Source organism: Sitophilus oryzae, unplaced genomic scaffold, assembly GCF_002938485.1.
Source record: "Sitophilus oryzae breed Bouriz unplaced genomic scaffold, Soryzae_2.0 scaffold_637_pilon_pilon, whole genome shotgun sequence".
NCBI lineage: Eukaryota > Metazoa > Arthropoda > Insecta > Coleoptera > Curculionidae > Sitophilus > Sitophilus oryzae.
Genome location: NW_022147237.1, coordinates 2159956 through 2179617, shown reverse-complemented (window position 1 = coordinate 2179617; position 19662 = coordinate 2159956). Strand labels below are relative to the sequence as shown.

The window sequence follows — 19662 nt, the reverse complement described above, 5'->3', positions numbered from 1 at the left end:
GTTTTGATGTTGAATGCATCAATTTAGCCGGTCAATTTTATTTTGCCGAGATAAGTCTGCGATCCGTAACTCTCTCCTGCTGTAAAACCCCCGAGTACAAACACGATTTCTACTGAAACGTTCACACCTGTAGCTGCCAGAAGTTGTCTTTGTAGCTCTAGATGAGAAACATTAGAATTTCTTCTAGCAATTTGGCACACAAGGCGGTCTTATTGTTCAGTTGTGACTCTTTGACGACTTTGTCTGGACCTGTCCTTGTGTGTTTCTAATTTCAAGTAGATACCTTGCATGTGTTTTCAATACAACATACTGGGTAATGCCTGCTATCTCGCCTACGTCTCTTTGGGGCATTCCTTCTTCAATGAGAGCAATAATTCTTTCCCTCTGTACCATTGCGATAAAAAAAAGTAGTACAAGAATTAGAAGTCCCAGATAGAACTCCTGGTCTATAAGGATATCGATATGCCACCGATATATGATATGATATAATTATGCCACCTAACTTTAGGCGTTACCATGGATTTGGTAATAATAATTGGTATACGTGGCGAAATAAAAGTATAAAAATTCTGATGACACTGAGTTATCAGTTTGAAAGAAAATATTTTATTATAGACCAGCAGATTAAGTCATATTTTGTTGTACTACTTTTTTTTTATCGCAATGGTACATCTGTTAATCCAACATAAGGCATTTATTTTATTTTTTTTAAACTGAATGAAAATTAACAGACAATCGTGATTTTACTACTGACCACAAAATTCAAAAGAGAATAAATCGCAGCAGTCGTTTATTTTTTATAATGTTAATTTGCAACAAAAAGCCTTATCTTAAAGTTGTATACTAATTGTTTTCCTTGCATGAAAGTTAGTCAGAAATAAAGAGTGACTCCATATAAGTTTGGTTCTGTGTAATTTCATTATGTTTTCATAACATATTTATTGCAGCTTAATCACTACGTCCCGCTATAAATTATACCCTTTTTACCTATTTAAACTGTCGTGTAAAAGTGTTTTATAGTTTCAAATTATGATACGAAATTTAGAATATTATTAAAAACATGTAATACTAATATATTGCATATGAATTAATGAATAAAATAAATTCAAGGTTTTGAACAAAAATAATTTTATATAATACTATATTACTAATAATATACAGCCCAAACAAATTAAAATAAAATCTTTAAAACTGTAATAGTCACAGATATTGAAGCATTTATAAGCATAGATATAGGTTGAATGGATTACGCAAATTTTGAAAGTGTGATAGGTATTATCTTTATTTCTCCTTTTAATCTGTCAATTGAGCCAATAAATTGAATTTGAAATCTAAATTTATTGTTGCTTTATCGTTAAAAATTAGAATTTATTGGTACTATAGTTTAGTATTTTTTCCTTAATACAGGACACGTTTTTGAAGAATAAAACAAACAACTATTTTCCAGCACAAATTATAACGAAAATTATTGTGAATTTATGTCGTCTATTATATTCTAAGTATTTAATAATATACCACACCCCCAATAAAACACAATATGTATTTTGATTTTTTTTATCCTGATTTAATTGAACTTAACTATTTACGTTCACTAATATTTTTAAGCAAACAAACCTACTAAATTATGGAAAACAAATCAAAAACTACAATCTAATTATAATGGTGCCAACAAAAATCAAAGATTGGCATATAAAATTCATACTCAAACTTCTGGTTTTCATAATATATAGAAAAATACAAAAGCATAGAGCTGCCATACCAACGCTGACAATTTAGCTTAGCAAAATTTACAGTTATCCTGTAAATTTACAGTTTGTCTGTAAATTTACACTTTTTCTGTAAATTATTATATAAAAAATAAATTTACATTCTTTCTGTAAACTTACACTTTTTCTGTAAATTTACACTTTTTTTGTAAATTTACATATTTTGTGTAAATATACACTGTGTGTAGAAAGTGTAAATTTAGAATTTACAGAAAAAGTATAAATTCATAGAAAAGCTGTAAATTATGCTAAAAATATTTTTCAACGTTGGTATGACAGCTCTACGCTTTCGTTAAAGAGCACTTAGAAGCACCAATATTGTGTTATTTTAATCAATTTGACTTAGGCCTATTTATATAGAAATACATTTTAAGAGTAAAATTAAGTATCTACTAATACTTGTTGCAAATCAATAATACTTTACAGTGTATTAAATAACTCACTTATTTCCTACTGGAAAATTAAAAAAAAATTGTATTATCTTAAACTACTACTTGTTTTTCTAAGAAATGGAAGAATTTAGCGAATATCACAAAAATGATTTGTTAGTTATTTTCTGGGAATATTGGAGTCGTATTTACAAAACTTTGTACTGTTAAGTAAGCAACGAAAATTACAAGAATGACCATGATTACTATTTGAACTATAATAGGTATAAGCCTATCTTCAGAATCCTCTATTTCTTTTTCAACGGGACCTTTTCCAATAATTTTTCTATTCTTTGTATAAGGAATTAAACCAATAAATATGCCCGAAAGCACAGTCCAAATTGCCGCTTGGTAGAATGGTTGTTGCCAACTTTTCGACTGATCATAAAGCAATCCTAAAAAAATATAGAAATAAGTGAAAATATTAAATTAAAAAAAAAACAAAAAAATACCCGCATAAGGTGGTCCTAATAAGATGCCTATACCCATGCATAACAACTGTAATCCATAGGCAATGGTAAATCTTTCTAATGGTACCAATTCCACCAAAATTCCTGGCGTAAATGAAAAGGTGCTTGACAAAAACAAACCAAACAATGATGCCCATATCTCCATTACAAGAAAATTCTCAATAAACATCATAATCCCTGCTATCGAGATTCCACATAACACTAGACACACTGCGTAGGTTTTGGTTATGTTCATCCATGATCTATCACCAGCCCATCCAAGAAACACCTAAAATTAAAATATTAGTAATTTATTTAAGAAAGGCTTATTAAGGAAGATAAGTAAATACATACCATTCCAATAGTATTAGCAATACCAATATTCGATATAGTGAACGAGGCGTCTTCCATGGTGTAGTGATGTTTGAGCATGAGTTCTGCCACGTAAAAATACGGCACTATAAACCAAACAAAAAGGATTATAGTTGACAAAGACAGCAAGAAAAAATGTAGCTCTAAGAATAAAGAATAGTCGAACATGCCCTTCACCAAATCAACTATTTCGGTAGACCATTTCTAAAAGGAGTGATGATTTGTTTTACATGAAGCGATTTATTGTTGAATGCCTGCTATATAGCTAATCGTTTGAACTGCTTAATATTCATAGATTCATAGATTCTTATCATAAACAACGAATAGCAGTCAAAGATTTGCCTACACACATTTACTATCCAACTTACCTCTTCCTTTTCTTTTGGTAAAGACATCATAGAGACTCTGTATATGTTTGGACAACTGGAAGCTTTAAATCTGTATTTGTTCATGTTGAATATAGCTCCTCTATGTATCAGGGACTGTCTATGCACTTTTAAATTCTTGAAGTAAGTATCGTGCTTTGGCGTATAATGCCAGGCTTGCTTGAGACGTGGAAACGAAGCATTAGGAGGCATTCTAGGGTTTTTGTAACCCATTAGAGGTTCTTCCGGTAATGGTTCATGGTTTTCAGGCAATGAAACCTTAATGGAACAAAAAATAAATAAATAAGTAACACTATAGTCGCATTATTCACAATGGAGTGTGATCTAGAAGTTATTTTAATGTCATGAAAAACAACTCAATACTTTAACTGTAGGTACTTAATTCAAAGTTCTATTAGGTGGGAAAATATATTACACATCATCATATAAATTAATGAATGATAATATATATGTCTAAAAATGATGTTACCTGATGTATTTCAGATAATTTTGGTCTAACTTCTCGTTTGAGTTTCATATTTAAGGTGACTGGAACTCTATCTATTGGTGCATCTTTGATTCTATTTAAAGTGTTATCAAGTGATGTGCTTCTACTCATCAATAAGCTAGGGTAGTTTTGTAAAATTACATTATACAACTTTTTGTTACCGCTCAGCAATTCTAAAACTTCCAAAGGCACCTAAAAGTATATACGTATAGAATTGGTAAAAGTTTCTTTTGCAAGACTCAACCAGTACCTTTTCATTTTGTTTGATAAAGGTAGGTAAATTTAAAGCAGAACTAAAATATTTCTTTAACTTTGCTTTATCCTCATTATTATCCAGTGATGTTTCCAATTTTTGCAACAAAAATTCTACATCTTTGCCACTGGTTAATAGATGCTTTAACTCATTCAGATCTATGGAATTACTCCCTGATGTTACTGATTCCAAACTGGTTTTACTTGATTTCTCCGATTTAGATCTTTTTGACGGTTTACTACAAAAGAAAGCATTCTTGATTGTAATCGCTAAATTAAATACAAAAACAGAAGAATGCAAGTAATTGGAACTAGTTTATGGATCAAAACAGTTAAGCTAAGATTAAGATTAATGCCATCATGTGATGTATCGTTTTAATAAACTTCAATTAAATGTCTAAAATTAAGATACTGACTAAGGTTAAGATAAATAAAGCAGCCAGTCAATGAATATTAGGTATATTGGAAAGAAAAACAAATAAAGATTTTTATTTATGTCACGTGTAGCTAAAAATAAAACAATTTAAAATGTCAAAGTGTTTTATATTATCTAATTCTTCATAATTTGTTGTTATTTTTACTTTTATTGCTAGTATGAAATAAAAATACTGATTTTACTTTGTTTTAACATTAGATTATTGAGTAAGTGTCTTCACGTTATGGGTAATAAATGTTAAACATCTAATATTCCAGAATTGCTACACATATAAATATGTTTAAAATTAGTTATCAGCAATATAACTAATTAAAAAATTATTTTTAATACATTTGCTATTTCATGTAAGTATGCATATTTTAAATTATGCTAATTATGTTTACGATTCTATTCATGCTAAATATATATTAATATACATTTTACACAATTGATTACCTACAGTTATGTTGGGAAAGAGCAGGGAAAATAGAAATAAATAGCAGCAACCTTGTCAATGAATGACTTTGTTTACTTCGTTTACTGCATTCCATTTGACTCCACATTTAAATAACACTGAACTTTACACAACTGAAATTTAGGTCTTTTGACTTGGTGCTTAAATGATTCTAATATAATCTAACATATTTGATAATTTAACTTTTTAACAACGCATGACATTCTATTTTTTAAACGATGTACATGAATAAATATATAGACAATTCAAAATACAAATCGAAAAGAAACAGCGTCATGTACGGCTGATGAATGAAAATCGATGATAATTTCGGGGAGGTCAAGCCCTATACGTCATTTATTTAGCCCGTGCCCTTTATATTTAATGGCGCCTACTGCCAGTTGACCTTAAGAAGGTTGTAATTTATTAAAAAATATTTTTAAATAGTGTAGTTTAAAATAAATAGAAAAAATAAGTTCTGGTAAATAGAATTGTGTGTCTGGAAAGGCCCTATCTTCTTATAATTTCTCTATAATTAGTGTTAATTTTTTCTATGTCAATTTTTAGTTAATGTCGTCTAGAGATTGACCTTGCTAAAATTTTCATCGATTGTCATTCTGCAGCCGTCTTTGATGCCGTTTACATATAAGTATTTCAGTATAAGTTTAGTACTAGTACTGTATTAAATATCCATTTCACTAGACCGAAAAAGTAGCAAAATAAGCGTTCCGCATTTAACGTTTTATGTAAAACTGGTTAGCTATTTTTACACAAATGAAGAAGGAAATTAAAGATAAAGGATTATACTATATCCGTATTGTAGCACATTTTTAGATAACTTTTTTATTTTTAAGATTTTGATGGTCAAACATCAACAAAATATTCCTTATGTTTGGACTAAATTTCCTCGAAAATAAAGAAATGATTTAAAATTCCGTTACAATACGGAAATAGTTTTAAATTTCATGATTACAGTGGTATATAATTTATACGGTTTGTAACAAAATGCTATTTGCTATTTTATGGCAAATACTGAAGCTCTGTAAACCTAAATCAAGCCTTAATCAAAGTACGTGTGTTTGATATTTTCGATGTGGCTTAACACGACAGGATCGAGCCAAGCCTTAGGAAGATTTCTGAAATATAATATATATTTCCTTCGGCCACACACCCGCTTTAACCGGCTCCTGAGAGCGACACGAACAGTACAGCGTAATAGACTCTTAAGTAACAAAGTTATTTTAATTAAAAAAATAGCTCTATATCTTACCTGTTCTGCTCAATAATCCAATCAGGATCTCTCATCAGTGCTCCACAAACGCATATATTTAATAAACATCCACCTAAAATCAATGTAGTACCTCTCCATCCGTACTCGTTGATCAGGAAGTTTGTTATTGGTGAAAATACAAAGGTACCAATCCCAGTACCGGAAGCTCCTAAACCAACAGCTAGAGTACGTTTTTTATCAAACCAAAAAGCGATTGATACAACCGCTGTCACATAACATAATCCCAATCCAAGACCGGATAAAATTCCAAAATTAAGATACATCAGTCCAATCGAGGAACATTTCGAACTAATAATGAAGCCTATCGCTGAAATAATGCCTCCGACGATAGTCATCAATCTGCATCCATACTTGTCAACTAAAGCGCTCATTATAGGGCCTGTTAAAAGAGGCACTGCCAGAAACAAGCTTCCAATCCATGAGGTAGCACTGTTAGAAGCGTTGAATTCCTTGAGGAATTCTCCGTACAAAAGTCCAAAGGAGAAACTGATACCATCGGCAATCATTGAGAGAATTGTTGATGAAAACACTACCATCCATCCCCAGCCTCCATCAGGTATCTTGGGTTGATCGTCCTCTTCAGAACTAGATGAAGAAGGTGAAGATGATCGTGTGGATAGAGACGCAGTGTCAAATCGAACTTCATTTTTCTCGTTCAACTCCAAAGGCACAACACAGTTTTGGGGAGATTTGGTGGGAGATGAATCCAAAGAGGGCGCTACCGCTGCCAGGGACACGATAGGAGCAAAATTGTTGTTCGATTCCATGATAAAAACAGCGATATAAAAAATCTACTCGCAGGACCGCAAGCAATAACCAAAAATACACTTAGAGAGATGCAATCGTTCAATTGACTGGGATAAGATAGATACTAAATAATTTGGAAATTCTCATCCAACGTTTGGACCAGCCTTGAAGGCTTAATTTTGGATCGCGTCCCAGCTGAATGTTTGGTATGGTGGACAGGATGCGTTTGTTCCTGTGACTTCTCATCAATTACCGGAAGTTCGGGACGTACTTCTTAAGGAACTGATCCAAAAATCTCTTGGTAATTTAGGCTCGATCGTGGAGAAACATCGTTTGAGGACTGGCCTGTAACAAATTAAAATAATTAAACTTATGAAACTGGTAAAACAATATTGAGTTCGGACTTCTCAAATATAAAACTGGATGAATTTGTTACTTTTCTCAGTTGTATGTAATACTAAATTGATACTAAATTTAACGTAAATTATGATATCGCCAGTTGTTTCATCTATAATTATTATTATTCCACACCTTGTAATACTTGGATAGGTTTTATGCTCTTGTGTGGTAATTATATAAACTTCCCCCATTATTCTATTGTTTAATCATCATAAGCAAATACGCTTAAATATCAAAAAAATTTATAATTTCTTTTTTAGTTAATCTAATTTCAAAAATAGTGAAAATACAGTAGTGAATTATTATTAAATATAGAAATTTCAGAGAATTAAATACGAAATTGTTACCTATAATAGAAAATATATATTTTTTATAAAATTGTTACTATTTTTTACCAAAATTATATAATTTTGTACTAAATTATTAGAGTAATATAAATAAATTCCCTGATTATACTAATTGTGAAATAAATTATAAGTAAATATCCTCTAAAATTACTGGTCATCATGAATAATTTAGTAAATTAGAACAAGTTTTTATCCTATTATATAGGATATTAGATACTTATTTCTATAATCAAATAAAAAATGCATAATGTCGCATAATAAAAGAAATAGAATAGTATACATATGTATATAGAAATGTTGAATCCCTGATAAATTCACTACTTCACTATAAACTGTAGGAAAGTGCTAATAACACTTCTAATTAAATGTATAGTAAGACTTAGTATAGTAGATCTTAATTACTATCTCATAATTCTTATTTGAAAAATAAAAAATCCATAAAACTATAACCAAAGTTTACTATATTATATTTTTTTATATTTACCTACTAGGTATATTGTATATTCTGTAAACTTTGCTATAAACAAAAAAATATGTTAGACAATATTGATCAATATGTGCAAGTAAACTAAAATTAGTTTCTATTACTGATTGGAAACTTTAAGTATTATACAAACTAAAAATAGCGTAAACTGGTCTAATCCCGATATTCAGTAACGCAACCTGTAAATTTATATTCGGAATATTGGAGTAGGTATAGTTGAATGAATACAAAAGACTTATTATGTCGATAGTTATCTCCATAAATATATTCACAATGCAATGACCTCTTCCCTTTTTTCTTTAGTTAGTAAAATCCGCAATACAATTCACTTTTTATTGAGCGTTTTACCAAAAACTGGATAACTATTTTATTTTTAAAGAATTTTTGTGGCAGTTGATTTTGGCCACTAAAAAATAAAATTGAAAATATCAAAATGCCACATGACTAATGGAATCTAAATGGAAATATTCTTCTCAAAAATGAGATTTTATCAACAACGACTATATATAATAATGCCAGAATTTGTAATGAAGATTTCGATTGTCGCAAAATAAAAGAAGGCTTTTCGAAATCAATGAAGAATAAATAAATAGAAAACGTATTGCTACTGCATTTGTTGTTAGTAACACAGCTATCCCGTTTTTAAAGATTATAACTGAATTATTAAGGCGTTGAAAGTGCATAATTATTTTTGTTATGCTCCAAATGTTATCATTTTACAAAACATTGGTTTAATTCATGTGGTTGTGGTGTTAAAATAAACAGGTTTTATGAAAATTTATCACAATATAATTTTTAAGTAATTTTTAAGAAAATCTGCTGTACAGGTCATGCAGTTGGCAATGGTTTATTCTCTGTTGCAAGTTGCAACCTGAGATTGCAACTTTTTGCTAAGATAACACTGTTTGTATACCAATGGCACTTATTACAACAATTGAACCTTACTAAATGCAGATTAAACAATTAATGGCGTCGTTTATAACTTTAGGTACTGGTTACATTGATGGATGCAAACTTGTGTATATTGATCGTTTATCAAATATAGAATTGAAAAGTTTATAGTCGTTATGGAATATAACCTTTCAATAAATTTGTATTAAAAAAAAGCAAAAGAAAATGAGTTGTGGTCTGCTCTTTATGTAAATAATATATAGAAATATAAAGGGAGAATTGAAAACGGAAATAGGGGAAATTACTCCTGACAAAGTCTATTTAATATTTAATTGTAAAATGTATTTTTATGCCTATTAATACTATTGTTGATTGACATCCATTACGTGAAGATCCACGTAATGGATGTCATCCACAGTATTAAATCCCTCAAGTGGCAATGGGCAGGATACCTGGCAAGAAGGATGGACAACAGATGGAGCACAAAAATTACAGGTACCCATGGTACTCACGAGGAATTAAGAGACCTAGAAGAGGATCAAAGCTGAGATGGGATCTTGATATTAGGAAATTAGCATGGATAACTTAGGCCCCCATAGCCAATAATAGTCAAAAATGGGCCCAACTACAGAGTATCTGAATATACAGGGTGGTCTGAACTGTATTCCGCAAACTTCGCCAGCATATTTTACTGATAAAAATAAGTAAAAAAGTTCATATAAATATATGTCCTAAAATGTTTAGTTTCGGAGATACAGGGTGTAGAATTTTCATATTTATTTCGATTTTTTACAAATAATTTCTGAAGTAACGTCAATTTTTGGGTGAAAATTGGTGTCTGGGAGTTTTTTGATATGAAAAATTTGATTTTGATGTCAATATGACTTCTATTTGTAGGGGGCGCCACCTACATGTGTTTTAACTGTTTTGAAGATATATTGTTAATAACGTTTTGTCCGTACCTGTATAAAACTACTGAGTGAAAAAATATATATTTCATTAGTAAAAATCGCTACGAGCAATCGTTTTCAAGATATTTACAATGGAAATAGTCAATACATGTCATTATTGACTTAAAATGAACATGTTGAGTAGATAGTTATTTGATTGAAATGAGAAATTTGGGAACTTTTTATTTTTTTGAACTATTCATAAATTTTTCTTCGAAAAAATGATGATAAAACAGTTTCTGTTAAACTTTTAGCTCAAAAACATTTCAAATTTATGATTTTAGTCTAATAACTATTTATAGTCCACATGTTTAATTTATGTCAATGATGACAGGTATTGGTAATTTGGATTACAAATATCTCGAGAACCATTACTCGTAGCGATTTTTACTAAGAACCTTTTTTGCGTAAAAAACGTCGTAAATGTATATTTCTTAACTAACTGGTTTTATACAGGTACGGACGAAAAGTTATTACTCTTCTAACCAGTTAACAAATATGTAGGTGGCGCCCTCTACAAGTAGGAACCATATTGACATCGAAATCAAATGTCTCATGTCAAAAAACTTCCAGACACCAATTTCAATTTCATTCAAATATTGTCGTTACTTCAGAAATTATTTGGAAAAAATCTAAATAAAAATGAAACTTCTACACCCTGTATCTCCGAAACTAAGCATTTTAGGACATACATTTATAAGAACTTTTTTACTTATTTTTATCTGCAGAATATGTTGCCGAAGTTTCCGGAATACAGTTCGGACCACCCTGTATGAAAGTGATGATGTCAAAGCATGCATTAGCTTCTTTTTTACGAAAATTCTCATGTAATGTAACCGCCATCTTAGACTATTAGTGTTTCATCAAATTGAACCAAACCAAACCTACCTGCAATTTGTTATTTGAACTTCTATCTGAGATCTATTAGTAGACATATCTATGTATACAGTGGTATGAGAACATAGATAGTTTTTAATTTAGTAACCGTCATTTGAGTAGCACTGTATATTAGAAACGCCAAAATCAAACTGATACTGACCAAACTATATCTTATTTACGTTTTTCAGATTCTAATGGCTACGTTTACGTCCGCGTAATGTTTGTCGTCTGTTAAAAATCGTGACAAAATAAAAGTACCGAATAAAAACAAACAATCTATTTTGGTGTCGGTTTTTCATTGCCAGATTTTGCCAGCCAATATGCGATCCACGTCATAACGGAAAAATTACGATCTATATCGAGCTTTTTCATCTATAAATAATATTTCATGTCTATGAATATACCTGTAGAAGAAAAAACCGACACGTGATGTTATGCTAGTGTGACAACAATATTATTTAGTCATTACATGCCATTATGTGGTTACAATAATTGGTTACTTGAATTGTTTACATATTTTTATGCTAATTATTTTTGAGAAGTTAAAAAACCACAGATAATGCAAATATTGAAACTGAAAGTTGATGATGACAGTTTCAGGGGGAGCCAAAATCATAATATAATATGCATAAAGTAACTAAAAATTTTTATATTTCTCTATGATAATATGGTTGAAAATAAAACAGTTGCTCCCAATGACTAAAGAATATAAAGACATGTAACGCCCCTATACGGGCTGCAGCAGAATTTGTGACCTTTTTTTTGTTTTGGTGGCAAACAATGAGTCATCATTTCCGACAATTTTAGCGATTTTTAATAGTTTGTGTGTAGTAAACTTTGTATAAACTTTATTATAATGGTGATTAGTTGTACAGCTTTCAAGTGTAAAAGCAGCAGCGATAAGAAAGAGCCAGGAGTTACGTTTCATAGGTAAATAAACAGTCCACTCCAACTTTTTAGCGTTTTCTTATTGAATTCGATAATTATTCTTCAATTTCAATTAATATCTATATATACTTGATATGTGCTATACGTCGATACTAGTTTTGTACCTTTTGTTAACATTTTAATACGTTTTTTTCGTAATTAATTAGGATGATACACCATAGGCGTAGTCAAAACAATTATCAAAAAATATAAATATTGCTACAAACTGCTAGGTCAAGAAAAATATATGCCACGGCACTGTTTGATGGCATCGTCACAATTTGCTCTCGGGTGTTATTTGTCCTTGGATTCTTTAGTCATTGGTTGCTCCACATAACGCCTAGCATGCAGGTCACGTTCTTCTATCACAGTATTCATCTGATTTTAAAACTTCCGCAGTTAGTTTTTGAATACATCCTAAGGCAGTGATGGTAAACCTTTTGAGCTCAGTGTGCCAAAATTAAAAAAAGAAACTCAATTTTCGTGACTTGTCACACATCACAAAAGTACATAGACGAAAAAAGATAGAGATCTGTTGTTTCTGTCAACAATCCCGTACATTTCGGTTCATATACAGGGTATTTCAAAAAACATATGCCATCTCTCGTGGGGAGATTCCTCACGTTAAAATAAGATTTATTTTTCATTTCAACATAGGTCCGATTGTACTTTCTTCGTATCTACAGGGTGGTAATATATACCCTGTCCCCTCTGCAACAGGGGTTTGATGGATTATAGACTTTGTGATGAGTTACAACTCAAAGAAGGGGGACACAATAGATCTTTACAAATAGCTATCGGTAGCGATGAACAATCCTGTCCTTTGACATACATACATACTGCCATTACTCGCTGACGAGTATTTGACACGCATCAGAAGATGGTCACGCAAGGCGTTTTCTTTCATGAGCTTTTCTGTGACTGAAAAGCCCGATACGTCATGTTATCTGTCTACCGCACTCCAGACATTCAAAAACCTCATATACCTATTATATTCATATAGTCTTTTTACTTTTTGGTTATCGGTGTTAACTGAGCTTACAATTCTCCATTCTGTTCTATTGTGAGCTGCTTTTTCCCGTTCATTCTGCATGTTAATCCCCTTCAAGTTTTCGTGGAAAATATATCCTTGTACCTTTTGAGTTGGACGTAGAAACTAAACATCAAGCGACAGTATTTTTCATCACTACCCATCGCTATTTAGTTACAGAGTTCCACCCTTGGTTTCAGAATTAAATTATTAATTATTATTAACGTACGTAATAATATTATTATTAAGCATCGTTAGCAAATGATTCAAACTGAGGTGCCTAATTAAGTTTTAATCGTCTGCTAATAATGCGCGTCCATTGTAAAAATAAAGTGTTTTAGTGTATTGTGGTGAATTAGTGTTTTTATTTTGCTACTGACGAAATGGAACTAAAGGCTCATTTACATTTGTCACTTTGGATGTACAACTTGGATGAATCATCCAAAGTGATAAGGATACATTTTCTTTCATCACTGTCTCATCCAAAGTGTACACTAAAATTGAACGATGAAACAAGTTGACGGTCTTCCTACTTTTGTTGTAAGAAGCGTTCAACGAACCGTTGATTCATCCAGATTGAACGGCAAGTGAAAAATTAAAAAAAGCTTAAAGCAGAGTTTACACTGTGTCACTTTGGATGTACAACCAAAATGAAACACTCAGATTGAATTCATCCAAATTGAACATCCTTGTTTACATATTTTCATCCAGTTCGCAATGTTTTTTATATCGAGGTTGGCCGCACGAGTTGGCGTCGGTTGTTTATATTTTTCACTTGCCGTTCAATCTAGAGAAATCAACGATTCATTGAACGCCCTTTCAAGAAAAGTAGGAAGACCGTCCACTTGTTTCATCGTTCAGTTTTAGTGTACACTTTGGATGAAACAGTGATTAAAGGCAATTTATACTTATCATCCAAGTTGTACATTCAAAGTGACAAATGTAAATAAGCCAAGACGTGACTGATGACACACACACATGTGAATAGACCCTAAATAGCCAGCGATATATAGTATTTATGTAATAAGTAAATAAGGAAAGTTTATAAATATGTATAATCTATCAAATAAAATCCAAGAATATTCTTAATACTAGAAAACCATTATTTACCTGTACAATTTCTTACATATTTTCGTTGTCTTTGCGAGTAGCAAATGGCTTCATCAAGACTGAATATGACAGTTCAATGTATTTTACATTAAGTTGAATACCAAAAGAGGACAATGAACAAATTACATGTTTTAAGTAGTTATTATGTCAACGAAGTTTAAACAGCTTTTGTAACCTTACTGTGACATCATTTATTTACGTACACGTTCGACAACATTCGATTTTTAATAATGAGCTTTTAATTTTTTTTTATGATATGTAGTAAAACGTTCATGATTCAATAGAATCCTTGTATAAACAAGGATAGAATGTAAAACTTCAATTTAAAAAAAACTTTAGATTTTTAAGAGACTTTAGATTTCGATAGACTTGATGTCGAAAATTGTTCTTTTTAGAACCTCTTTTAGTGTGAAGTGTACAAGATAGCTTAATAGCCGTAAAAAACTCATTGCAACTTTATTACAATATTTTGGACGGGAAAGCGGTAGTAATTGCCCTTTATGTAAAGGACCATTACTACCATTAAATTAGTTTTTGTGATCAACAGATGTCCGATGCACTATTGCCAGACCCTGTATGCCAACAACAAATGTTTGTCAAGTACAAAAGTCGTCAGAATCCGGCTTATGAGCTTACGTATCAAATTTTGTCTTTGGAAGACAAAAACTTTTTTTTGTGCGCTCTTACAATTTACTAACTTGGATATATTATTAGCCAGAGACAACGATACATTTGTGGGTTATAACAACTAGTTGAACATTGAATACATTTTGATAATATACAGGGTGGTCCGAATTGTATTCCGGAAACTTCGGCAGCATATTCTGCAGATAAAAATAGGTAAAAAAGTTCTTATAAATGTATGTCCTAATATGCTTAGTTTCGGAGATACAGGGTGTAGAAATTTCATTTTTATTTCGATTTTTTTCAAATAATTTCTGAAGTAATGTCAATATTAAGATGAAAATTGGTGTCTGGGAGTTTTTTGACATGAGAAATTTGATTTTGATGTCAATATGACTCCTACTGGTAGAGGGCGCCACCTACATGTGTTTTAACTGTTTTGAAGTGAAATAACTTTTTGTCCGTACCTGTATAAAACTACCGAGGGAAAAAATATACATCCCTGTGATTTTTTACGTAAAAAAGATCTCTTTGTGAAAATCGCTACGAGCAACCGTTCTCAAGATATTTAGAATGGAAATAGTCAATACATGTCATTATTGACGAAAAATAAACACGATGAGTAGATAGTTATTTCATTGAAATAATAAATTTGGGAAATTTTTATTTTTTTAAATTAATCATAGTTTTTCTGCAAAAAAATGATGGTAAAACAGTTTTTGTTGAACTTTTGGTACAAAAACATTTCAAATTTATGATCTCAGTCAATAACTATTTAGTCAACATGTTTAATTTATGTCAGTGACGACAGGTATTGATAATTTCGATTCCAAATATCTCGAAAACCGTTACTCGTAGCGATTTTTACCAAGAGACCTTTTTTACGTAAAAAGCGTCTTAAATGTATATTTTTTTACTCAGTAGTTTATACTGCTACGGACGAAAAGTTATTACTCTTCAAACCAGTTAAAAAATATGTAGGTGGCGTCCTCTACTAGTAGGAGTTATATTGACATCAAAATCAAATTTCTCATGTCCAAAAATTTCCAGACACCAATTTTCATCCAGAAATTGACGTTACTACATAAATTATTTGGAAATAATCGAAATAAAAATGAAACTTCTACACCCTGTATCTCCGAAACTAAGCAATTTAGGACATACATTTATACGAACTTTTTTACTTATTTTTATCTGCGGAATATACTGCCGAAGTTTCCGGAATACAGTTCAGACCACCCTGTATATAATAAGTTCCTGTTAAAAAATAATAATTATTAGAAAGAATGCAATAATTATGTTGGAAGGTATTCTAAAAATATTACTTCAAAACAATCAAAAATAATGAAGAGAGAAAAAATATAAGCCATAAAAAACAACATGGAAATGTTACTAAAACAATTTGTGTATCTTAAATTAAAATCGTATGATTTCTAATTATATTAGATAATATTGGATGGTATTTTTATTACTGATTTTATTTCCCTTTTAACTACACCGAACTTAACGTATTACTTAATTTTTGGAATACATATACTGATATTGTTTAAAGGTTCAAATTCAAGAGTGATACTTTAAATTTTTGCAATTATGAATAAAAGCTACACTATGTAAACTAAAAAATCTGAGTAAAGACTTACTATAATAATTATTAAAGCACGCGATGGTAACTGCCAGGCGACTTAAGTTTATTAATTTTTAGCGACATATCGATTTAATAACCCTATAAATATCGCTTATTTTTAATGGCGTTTTGTGTATTACGTACTTGATTAAAATTACACTGTGATACAACGTAAACAATATAAACATTATCAAGGGTTTTAAGGCAGAAAACTGATAGCTTATTATTACTTTAAAAATCTAAAATGTTTTTTAGAAATATTTAATCTCCAATTATCATTAGATTATTTTATTTGGTGCTTTTCTATTTTGAATAGTTGCTTTTACTTTCTTTATGATAGACATTATAGAACAAGAAAAATTACTGTAGGTACTAAGAGCTGTTTCAATTTTTTTGGCCAAATGCGACAATATCTACCTTTAAATTAAAATATACAGGGTGACAATTTGAAAACAAACAGTATTTAATATTACCTCTACCGATGATAGTATGAAAATTTGGCGAAATACGTCAATTTACATATCAAGGGGGACAATTTTTGAGGCATTTGTTGTCGTATTATTTTCAACCCTTTGATCCCCAGGGCACCTATCCCTAAAATTTTAAATGGCAACCCCTATTTCTTTTACCATTTTTGTGTTTCTTATAGAATTCTACATGAACTGCATTATTTTTTTGAGAATTTTATAAGGAACACAAAAATGGTAAAAGAACGTATAAAATGAAAGCGTTTCGATGGTTTAATGACAACTGAGACCGAGTGGTGTCTCACTTGGCTAAAAATGTACCAAAATATCATTTCATTGCCAGGCGACTGCCAATATCTGCGCAGAAGAGTGCCTATATCTGCCATATAATTATAGTCATATATATGTTACGGTTAAGGTTCGATGTCCGGTTAATGTCGACATTACCCGGTTAATCTCGAGAATAACACACAACAAAATAATCAAAAACATAACCAAACCCAAACATTAACCTGTTAATGTCGACATTAACCGGATATCGGACTTTAACCGCAACATATACATAACGTATATTACACTATATCGCTAATCAGGAATAGAAATTGAAGCCAAATATTTGAGATGGAGCTATACAAAATCCACATAAGTCGGTCCTTTTCGTTCAACAGCTTTGAACTACGCAAGCGTGAGAAGTGCTTCTCGATTAGTTGATTTATTTCATACTAACCAATAGAAGTAGTTTTCTAAGTTGCCATCTACCACGTAAATCAATTTAGCGTCAGACTATCGCGCCTTTACTTATAAATTTAAATTTAATCTCTGACATATTTAAACAAGATTTTTTAGAAATTATAGATATATTTAAACAAGACAATTAAGGTTATTATTGTTCATTTATAAGCAAAAATATATAAATAACACTACCCTTAAGGTCAGTTTATATGCTTACGTTACGCATCGTCCGTCATTTATATAAGTCACTTCAATAATATTCCAGTTTAGGCTGTCATTTTTATGTCAAATAAACCAATAAAAATTGCACAAAATCAACGACGGACGACGCATGACGGATGCATGTGTAAACCCATACTTATAGTTACATGAGTTTTGACCTAATAGCTATTTCTAGATGCACTAAAATGCTACTTTAAGGACATTAAATGCATTGATCATTACAAAAATACACTTTCCACATACCTTGGTATATGTTTTTAATATACTTGCATTGAGAATTTTGATAAAATTATTACTGCATATGTAGTTATTTGTTTATATAAAGAATCTTTTATATCGGTAATTTCATACGTCTTATCTAGGTAATATGGATTAAGTTCTCATAAATATTTCTCTGTATAGCATTTTCCCTATCTTGAACTTACTAGGAACATATCATTTTCACACTTCTCGTTTCCTTTATTATATACGTATAAAAAACGTAGTAGGTATCTAGGTAAATACGTATGGTGTATGATGTATTATTAAGAATTATTTATTACTTATTTATGAATTTCTGAATTCTAAAAATAGTTATATTTTTTACTTTTATACCATCAATTCAGTGTGATGAATGAAAAACTATGAAAATTTCAGACACAGATGGACATATTTAAAAATTCTACTACCTACTAGTAACTTTAGACTCATAGTAACACAGTATGGTCGCAAAAAAAACGCCGCCAAAGCCGACTAGGGAAAGACAATCGATTATAATTTTGGTAAGGTCAATCTCTAGACCGTAATTTATTATTAAAAATTGACATACAACAAAACATAAAAACTTAACATTTTAAAATTAAAATTTAGTATTATAATAAAACTTGAAATTAACACTAATTAGAGAAAGATTAAAAAATAAAGAAGAGTAGATGTACGCGCCAAGAGTCTAGAACGTCTAGAGCTTGACCTCGCCAAAATTATCAACAATTGTCATTCCCTCGCCGTTTTTTTTCAATCGTATGGTATTTTTCATAAGTTATTTTATGGTCTATACATATATATGTTTGTGTATATAATATGTATCTATAGTTTTTTTATCTTTTACAATATCTGCAACAAACACAGGAAACTCCTAATTTGTTATATTGGAGAATAGATTAAAGTATTTAATTTATCTATACAACCCCGTATCAAATACATGAACACATGTTATAGATTACAGTGGGAAAAATAGCAATATAGTCCATAAATTTTAAAGTATATTGTATTTCACATTAACGAAACAACTTAACACCTAAACTAGAGAAAGATACTTATCAGTTACTTACTTACCCCTTGTATTGATTATTTCGGTCGAAACCAGCACAAATATAACAAAATATTTAAGAAATTATCCAAATACTATCCAATTTATTATTATTAATGACAATACACGTGAATGAATTTGTTTATTTTGGTCACGCGGTGTATCTAAACAATATTCGGTTAAATTTGTGGTGAAAATTTAGCCTATAGGCACACCAGGCTGAAAATAAAACTGCTCTCAGCTGGTGTTGCTGTATTTTCTACCTAAATGGAACGGTCGATATTTACCGCATAGAGAGACAAGCTTAAAACCCATTTTATCGTAATTTTTATAAGATTTTATAAAAAATATATTCAGTAAAGGTGTTCCTATACCATTCTCCTTTTTGAGAATGTATTAGATAAGTATTTTTAAATGTGATGCTTGTTATGTTAAATTATATTGGAATATTGGCCGGTAATTTGGATGCCCCAACCACTGTGCGCTTATGTACCATAACGCAACGCCATGTTGTGACGACAGAATGTCCCGTATTGCTAGAAATCATTGAAGTTCTTGGATTTTCTTTTAATTATAGCCAGGACGGAAATTTCCACTGCATATGATACGGGATTTTTATCAAAAACAGATATAATTATTGA

The 19662-nt window shown here is 30.7% G+C and overlaps 1 protein-coding gene across 4 annotated transcripts; it reads right to left on the bottom strand.

Annotated features, from left to right (window-relative positions):
* Window positions 1-1548: 1548 nt before the first annotated feature.
* Window positions 1549-19259, bottom strand: LOC115887802 (monocarboxylate transporter 14-like). Of its 4 annotated transcripts, none has more exons than XM_030907302.1 (8): window positions 11007-11207; window positions 6280-7392; window positions 4139-4379; window positions 3871-4080; window positions 3384-3659; window positions 2998-3219; window positions 2647-2932; window positions 1549-2589 (listed from the first exon to the last, which is right to left on the bottom strand). In XM_030907302.1, the coding sequence occupies exons 2-8, from the start codon at window positions 7065-7067 to the stop codon at window positions 2312-2314; spliced, it is 2301 nt and encodes a 766-aa protein (XP_030763162.1). In that variant the 5' UTR covers window positions 7068-7392; window positions 11007-11207; the 3' UTR covers window positions 1549-2311. The 4 variants fall into 4 exon arrangements, with proteins under 4 accessions (XP_030763162.1, XP_030763159.1, XP_030763158.1 ...); XM_030907299.1 differs by lacking the exon at window positions 11007-11207 and adding an exon at window positions 19044-19259 and having other exon boundaries at window positions 2224-2589; XM_030907298.1 differs by lacking the exon at window positions 11007-11207 and adding an exon at window positions 19048-19259 and having other exon boundaries at window positions 2224-2589.
* Window positions 19260-19662: the final 403 nt, after the last annotated feature.